Source organism: Callorhinus ursinus, unplaced genomic scaffold, assembly GCF_003265705.2.
Source record: "Callorhinus ursinus isolate GAN/ISIS: 27379988/994484 unplaced genomic scaffold, GSC_fseal_2.0 scaffold1486, whole genome shotgun sequence".
Taxonomy (NCBI): Eukaryota; Metazoa; Chordata; class Mammalia; order Carnivora; family Otariidae; genus Callorhinus; species Callorhinus ursinus.
In genome coordinates, this window is record NW_027398540.1 from 3,000 (window position 1) to 10,977 (window position 7,978).

The window sequence follows — 7,978 nt, forward strand, 5'->3', positions numbered from 1 at the left end:
AGGTTGACTGGGGCATCAGAAAGGATGGGTACTTGAGAAATGGATAAAACTTAGGAATCAGGAAAAGTGTCCTGCATCCCTCCTCCCCCCAGTGCCCAGGCTGCTCAGCTCTGCTTTCTTGGCCACACAGCTCCATGGAGGTAAGGCCGGCGCAGGGCAGTGGCTGTCCAGGTGTTCCACCTCCTTGAATAATGGGTCCCTTCTCACTCTCCGGGCATCTTGGCCCCACCTTAGGCCCTTCCGAGCTCCAGGGTGAAAACAAACAGCTGAGGGAGCAGAGTGGAGTGTGTCCTAGGGCGGCAGTCCCCATCCCCCCACCCCCTGCCTGGTGCACCAGGCACTATGACACAGAGCACAAAGTAGAAATATCTTTGTCACCTGTCGGGCCTCGGGCAAGTCCTTCAACCATGGGAGTCTCACTTCCTCTGCTGTAGGATGGGGATCCTAATAGCCAGAAGGCCGGGGTACGGTTGACACAGGGCCGGCACACAGTAAGTGCCCCAGATGTGGTGGGGGGAGTGGGTGCTATGATGCTGGGACCAGGGCAGGGGAGGGAAGGTCCTGAGGGTCTTGCCGAAGACATGGAGAGGGCCGAGGACCCTGGGCCCAGGAGCAGTGTGGGAGCCGAGTCTCGAGTGTCAGCCCCACCTTGGGGCAAGGCCAGCACTTGGGCTAAACGGCAATCCTTCTGCTCCTCAGTGTCTGAGGACTCTGCCCCCGGAAGTGGTGGCTGGAGCACACCATGGAGCTGGCCCTTACTGCCATCCTGCTCTCCCTCCTCCCCATGGCCCTCCAGGAGAGCACCCCCGCTCTCCCAGCCAACTTCTCCCCGCCCAATGCCTTTGCCATAAGCCTGGATTCAGGTAGGACAGATACGGGGGCCGGGGGGGGGGGGGGCAGGCACTGCAGGAGAGAGTGCCTGAGTGTTGGGGGCAGATCAAGAGGCCTGTGTAATGCCTTCCCTGCCCCTTATGCCCTGTGCCCGGGCAGGTCCTCTAAGGAACCCAGGGGTCGGGAGGGGGCTCTCCTTCGGACCCCCCAGACCTCCGCACCTTCACCGCCTCCACCGGCCAAGCGCAGATGATGTGGCACGCACTGTGCGGCAGGCAGGAGCATTGGACCAGCGGCTCACAACTCCCCTCTTCCCACCGAGCCTGCAATAACCACCCAGGCCCCCAGCTCCCACTTCCCCCAACTCAGCTGCTGTGCAACGCGCCCCCCCCCCCAGGGCCAAGTCCTTTCCTAGAGCGGAAGGTCCTACATCACAAGGAATTCCACCTTGTAGAGCCCGAGGAGGGACCAGGTGCCAACCTGTGAGCCCCAGGGATTAGGAGGGTCGTTCTGTGGGGCCGGGGAGCCAGACGGGACCACGCCTAGCCTGCCCATGGGCTCCCCCTGCAGTGTGTGGACGCCCACGTGTGTCAGGCCGCATCATGTCGGGGCAGAATGCCAAGCTGGGCCAGTGGCCGTGGCAGGTCAGCCTGAGGGAATATGGACAGCACGTGTGTGGGGGTTCCCTGATCGCTGAGGACTGGGTGCTGACTGCAGCCCACTGCTTCGACCAGTGAGTATCTTCCGAGGGCACAGGTGGGAGCAGGGGGTAGCCAGGACCGGCCCTTCACCCCCCCAACACCCTCCCTTCCCCATTTAAACTACAGCCTTCGGTGCATCTGGCATTAGATGGGGGAAATATGCTCCTGGGGCGTCACTTATCCACTTCCATGGGCCACCTCCCAAGAAGTGATTCATTTCCCAGAGACCAAAGGCTCCCCTATGGGGATCTCTTGAGAAGATGAGGCCTCCAGTCCACTGCTCAGCAGCTGGGCGGCAGTGACTGCCTCTCAAGCCTGGTTCACACTCACCAGACAGGGCGGTGGGGTCCATGTAGGGGTGTCTTGAGGAATAAACAAGGTCCTTTTCGTTTCTGGCACGTGCTCTGCTTGCAAAGTTGTCCGTCTATAATGTTAGGACCCTCAAATCAAGATGGCCCCTGGCCCCCACCCATGAGACCCTGGGTCTCCTGACCCCTGGACTCTCCCACCTCCAGGAAGCAGCCCCTATCTGCCTACGTCGTGCTGCTGGGCTCCCTCTCCTCCTACCCCCAGGCTGGGGAGCCCCAGGAGCTCCAAGCCGTGGCCCAGTTCATCACCCACCCAGAGTACTCGGAGGAGAGCAACAGAGGGGACATTGCCCTGGTGCAGCTGGCCTCCCCTGTCACCTTCAGTGACCTCATCCTTCCAGTCTGCCTCCCCAAACCTGGAGACCCCCTGGGTCAAGGCACCTGGTGCTGGGTCACTGGCTGGGGGAATGTCGACTTGAATCAACGTAAGGACACCCATGCGGGGGAGGAGGGGAGGGGAGGGGGGAGGTGGGGACCAGGGCTGTTAGGGCCTCCCTAGGGCCCTCTCTCCTCCGGCACCTGCCTCCACACTCATAAAGAGTGGATGTGAAGCCTGCACACACTGATGAGGGCACAGCAGAGGGGAGCCACAGAAATACTGCCACCCCAGACCCTTGCTCGGGCTCCCCACTCTGCCCTCCCAGCCACACGTCACCCCTGCCCTCGTGGCACAGGAGCCAGGGCCTGACTGCCTGGCCTCCATGTGGGCTGGGTGACCCCCACCAGCCTCGCTGGGCTGTGGCTTCCCCCTGTGACGAGCAGAGACTCCAGTGCTAACCTCGTGCGGAGGATGAGGCATTGCAGCCTTTTCCCACAGGGCGGGGCAGGAGTGAGGTCTGGGAACACAGGACGACCGCCTGGCATCGGGGGCCCCGGACCTCCACGACAAACAGGCACAGGCCTGGGGGCTTCAAACCGCAGAAATGTAGGCTCTCACAGTTGAGGACGGTACGAGTCTGAAGTCGAGGTTTTGGCCGGGCCAGGATCCTCCCTGCTCCTTCGAGCGTCAGGTGGCACCTGGTAGCAGTCCCTCGGCTGGTGGCTGCGAGCCCCAGCCTGCCTCCATTTTCACACAGCCTCTCCCCCATGTGTCTCTGTGTGTCCCCTGCCACCCCCCCACCCCGGGCCTGGGAGGGCAGCCACACCTGAGGGGAGCTCCACATCTCCGCGCATGCCCTGCCAGACAGAGGAAGGGGGCAGCTCTTCCTCGGGTTTTGAATATTCAACACAGGCTCCCCTCGCCCCCCCCAGCCCCCCCGCCCCGGGCTCAACGCAGGCCCTGGATCCTCAGATCCTCAAGAAGCGGAGGAGTGGCCTGCAGAAATGACAAGGAACGGCTTCTTGTCAGCAGTCCGGCTGAGCGCGGGAGCGCAGGGACGGGTGGGCGGAAGGCCAGCAGGCGGCCGCCTGCCGTCTGAGCACCGTTCTGCTCCCCACCCCAGCACTGCCCCCGCCCTTCACCCTGAAGGAGCTGCAGCTGCCCCTCATTGACGCCCAGACCTGTGACGCCTACTACCACGAGAACTCCAACGTGCCCATCGAGCTGCCCATCATCCTCGAGGATATGCTCTGTGCTGGCTTCGAGAGTGGCCAGAAAGATGCCTGCGGGGTGAGCAAGCAATCCCAGTGGGGGGTGGAAGCGGGATCTCCCACTCCCCAGCACCCCTGCCCCCCCCCAGGGTGGAGGAGGGCAACGTTGCTTTAAATACCAGTCAATTCAAATAGAAAAGCATATTCTCGCACCCTGCCTCCCTTTAAATGTATCATATCAATATTATCAGAATGTGAAAAACTTCAAAAGTGCTTAAGCAAACTGTGACCATATCCCCATCCCTAAAGCTTTTCTTTGGGGGCCAGAAATGTCCTTTTTTTCTTTCCCAAAAAGAACCTCAGGGCCTCTGAGCAGACTGTCCTGAGGAGCTGGTCACTTCTGGGCTGGGTTGGTGTCTTCTTTCTTTGTCTGCTTTTACAAGCAAAACACGCTTTATCTCAAGTGCCCTCTTAGTATTGTTTTATCGTAGACTTTTTCATCCAAAATGAAGCAAACAGCATTATTAGCAACACAGAAATGCCCCCCTGAGCCCCTACTCTGACACGCACGGTCGTATTTAGAGAACACAGCATTTCCCTGGCACTGCTTCTCCCATCTGCCAGAGATTTTGCCCTGAATTCCCAGACCTCCATTGCCTTCCAGAAACATCCAACCCACCAATCCTCCGTCCACTAGACCTAGCTAGCCGTGTTGAAGGGAGGTTGGTGGGCCTGGGGAGACCCCTGGGAACTTCCTTTCCCCTCGTGTGCCCTATGCTTCCAGACTCCTCCTTTCTCCCTAGGGTGACTCCGGGGGCCCGCTGGTTTGCAACCTTGATGGAGTCTGGACCCAGGCAGGCATCGTGAGCTGGGGGTTTGCCTGCGGCCTCCCCAAAAAGCCGGGAGTCTACATCAACGTCAGCATGTACACCACGTGGATTGCCAGCACCATGCAGAGCTCCGACCTAGACATGGAAAACTCCTCTCCACACCTTGCTGGGCTCTTTGTCCCCACCATGCTGTTGGTTCTGGGGCTGCTGGGGGACACGCTTGCATCCCTGGGGCTTGCCTAACCAGGCAGACAGCCCTGCGGACTTGGCCTCTGCAATGTAAACTGAGGCCTTTTCTCTGCTGTCTGTCAGCGTCTGGCAGGAGACCCCTGCCCAACCGCCCCCCCCATGGCTGCCTTCCACCACTCTCCCCAGCTTCCACCCTCCGGGACCTTCTCTGGCCCCTCCCCTCCCCCATCTCCCCCACTTCAGACCCCACGGCCTTTGGCCCAGCCCCACCTTTCTCGTGTCCCCCATAGGCCTTAAGCTGCCCTCACCTTCCCTGCCAGCCTGGGAACCCCTGGGGACAGAGCCTGGTTCTCCTGCTCCTCACCCATCATCCAAGTCTGAGTCCCAGGGTGCACACATGTTCGGGGATTCCTCTGGGGGCTTGAGGGACTCTTGGAACTGGGGTTTCCAGGCCCCCGTGCTGGGCTGGTGCCTTTGCAGTCCTGTTTTATCTGAGAGGCAATAAACACAAGCTGGCTGGTGGAAGGACATTCCTCTCTGTGCCTCCAGGCCCCAGAGAGGGTCCGGGAAGACATCGCCCATTTGCGGGAGCTTTTTCCCCAAGGTGCCCCTGGATGCTCACAGCAGCCCTGAGAGGCGCACGGTACTATTATTTCCAGTTTTTCAGACAGGGAAACTGAGGCTGAGGGTGTCAAGCTCTAGGGCTTGCCGAGCCCACTCGCTCCGGCAGCCCTGTCCCTAGGCTCAGTGGGTGGCAGAGCAACACATCTTGGGGTCAGGGCAGGGCTGGGGGCGAATCCATCCACCCCAGGCGTGAGCCTCGAAGGCTCAGAGCCAGGCTATGCTTGCTGTCCCCCTCGCTCCCTCTTTCCCCAGCCTGCCTCTCCAGGGGAGCCTGGGACCCACTGGAGATGTGTGAGCCAGCAGCAGCAGCGGGAGGACAGGGCACAGGGCTGGGACCTCGGGCAGCGGCAGGGCGGCGGGGTTGTTTATATCTGGGGCAGGAGATGGGAGGACAGGAGCGCAGGCTGAGCCCGTTCTGGTGGGAGCCTCAGCCTCCGTTCTGGGACAGCGCCCACCCTGGCCCATGCCTGGCTCTCCTGCCTGCAGGTGAGCCGAGTGGTCACACCCTTCAGTGGCCCCCCCCCCGGGCAGCATGCCAAGAACCCTTCACCCTCAGCAGCCCCCCCCACCCCTCCAGTGCTTTCTGCACAGCGTCCCCTGTCCCTGCTGCAGAGCCCATCAGAACCCTGCACCCCTCTCCGGAGCCCTCTCTGGATGCACAGGGCCTGCGTGTCCTTGTCAGGGCTGTCTCCCGATGGCCAGAGAGCCAGCCCTGGACCTCTCTGGGACGGGGAGCAGCTGTGCACGTAGGATGGGGGGCTGTGGTGAAGGACGGCCCGAGCCCCGAGCCCCGATCCCCGGGTGTTAGAGCAGGCCCCCTGCACTGCCCGCCCAGGGGTGGGGGGGAGAGGAGCCTGAGCCGGATCATCTGGCGCCCACAGCTACGGGCTGACCATCAGGGTCATGGCTGCCGTCACCACAGCCCCGAGGCCCCAGACACTACCCGTATCCAACACGTGCCAGCCGGGCACACCAGGGAGGAGTACAAGCCCCTCGTGCAGGTCCAACCACAGCTGCTGCTCATCTTCTCCGGTGCTTCCCTTACGGGCACCTCGGGGGGGTGGCAGCGAGTGTGGCAGCATGCATGGGGGAGGGAGAGGAGGATGTGCTGCCCCCTCGCCTACCCGGAGGGGTCTCCGGGACCTCCCTGAGCCTTGCACACCCTGCCTCGCGATCCCCAAGGAGCATGGAGGGGACACCTGATGCAGCGCATGGTCACTGGGCCACTGACGACCGCCCCCCACCCCGTGCTCCTCCATGCCACTCCTCCCAGGCCAGGAGACCTGGAAGCCCTCTCGGGCGGCAACAACAGGGACCTGGCGAGCCAGAGCCCCTCCTGGGAGATGCTCTGCCAATCCGCATCCTTCCTTTTCTACCTGTTCTCCTTCCACCCCTCCCTTCCTTGGCTCTCCATCAACTCTTCAGTTCCACATACACCTAGCCTGTCACACATGGGCCCTGGAGGCCAACAGCCAGATGCACATGTGCCCAAATGTCATTTTGCATATTGCTAACTTCTAGGAAGAAAATACAGGGGGACAGTGAGACAGACAGTCGGGGGGCGGGAGGGGGGCGTGGAGCTCACTGCAGATGGGAAGGGAGCAGAGAAACTTGGCTGAGGGGTGACTTTAACACCAAGATGTGAACACCACCAAGAAGCCTGCCATGTGACCATCCGGGAGAGGAGTCTGCAGGGACAGGCCACCCCAGGCTGGAGCAAGCTTGGAGTTCACTAGGAAAAGACAGCTGGGGAGGGGACAGGATTTGGGGGGAGGTGGTCAGAGGGGCTGTTGAGGGCTGGGGGAGCTTGGACCTGCGGCTGGAGCGATCCTCCGGGCTCTCTGTGCAGCACCAGCAGGGTGTTGGGGGCACCCGACTTGGGCAATGTGCCACACTGGGCCCCAGCCGTAGGGAGCTCACAGGAGACTGGCCAGTTACGAGTGCTGTGGTGCCAAAGGCCACAGAGGGGGAGCATGTTAGCGAAAATCTTGCTCCCTTGCCGTGCCTGGGGACCCAGGCCCTACCCAGCCATGTCCTCCCACAGGGACCTGTTCTGTCCCTGAGTCCACCTGGCTGAGCCCATGCCCACCGCCCCTCACTGCAGGTGACTTGGTGGGGACCACACCAGTGTGCAAAGTCGACGGGGTGAGGTGACAGGCCAGCTTCAATCCCTGGAGAAGGTTCCGAGGTCACCCACCACCCAGAGTCTCTCACTAGCGACGCCCTCGATGTGCCTGGCCAAGGGCACCACATGGAGCTCTCCTCCTGGTCCTACAGGGAGGGGTGCTGGCTCTGCCTGCTCCTGTCTCCAGCGCCTGACCCCTTGGCCACTCACCACCAGGCCCAGCTGAACTTGGGCTAGGCCCAAGACCCAGGGCTCCCACAGAGTGGACACCCCTGCCTATCCAGACTGGCCCCCCTGCCTGGACAGACCCCAGAAGCCAATGCTGCCAAACTCATGACTTTGTGAATCCCACCAAATCCCTTGGCAGTGCTCAGGACACAGACAGGGGCACCAACAAGGCACAGCCCTTCCAAAAGCCCCATTGAGAGCATCTCTGGTCACAGGGACGCTGGGATGGATAACCTCGTGACATCTCTCTCATTTAGGCCATTTTTCCCCCCAAGGACCCCAGGCAAGAAAGAAAGTTTGCAAAAGGCAGTTTCAACCTCCAAAATTTAAATTGGAGGAGGATGAGGAGGCCTGGGGCCTGCCACCAGGGGACAGCCTGTGTTGGCAGCGACTAGCCTGGCTGTGGGCTCAGGGAGGGACAAGACCCGAGACCATCATTTTCCTCAAGAAAAAAAAAGGATCTTCTTTTCTTGGCTCAGCCCGATCCTGCCAGGCCCCCGACGGGCGCTCAAGGAGGCCGTGTTAATGTGTTCTCACGGGAGTCCCGGCTGT

At 61.4% G+C, this 7,978-nt stretch overlaps 1 protein-coding gene across 1 annotated transcript; it reads left to right on the top strand.

Annotated features, from left to right (window-relative positions):
* Positions 1–370: 370 nt before the first annotated feature.
* Positions 371–4,518, top strand: LOC112828419 (serine protease 33-like). The gene is made up of 6 exons (XM_073890642.1): positions 371–491; positions 700–863; positions 1,402–1,564; positions 2,048–2,325; positions 3,343–3,509; positions 4,234–4,518. Exons 2-6 carry the CDS (start codon positions 743–745, stop codon positions 4,501–4,503), a joined length of 999 nt encoding a protein of 332 aa, XP_073746743.1. The 5' UTR covers positions 371–491; positions 700–742; the 3' UTR covers positions 4,504–4,518.
* Positions 4,519–7,978: the final 3,460 nt, after the last annotated feature.

Excerpts from the sequence above, each read along its gene's own strand:
- LOC112828419 (XM_073890642.1), top strand. The coding sequence starts at position 743 with ATGGAGCTGGCCCTTACTGCCATCCTGCTCTCCCTCCTCCCCATGGCC. Across the intron at positions 864-1,401 it reads TGCCATAAGCCTGGATTCAG|TGTGTGGACGCCCACGTGTG; the intron begins GTAGGACAGATA and ends CTCCCCCTGCAG. Across the intron at positions 3,510-4,233 it reads GCCAGAAAGATGCCTGCGGG|GGTGACTCCGGGGGCCCGCT; the intron begins GTGAGCAAGCAA and ends CTTTCTCCCTAG.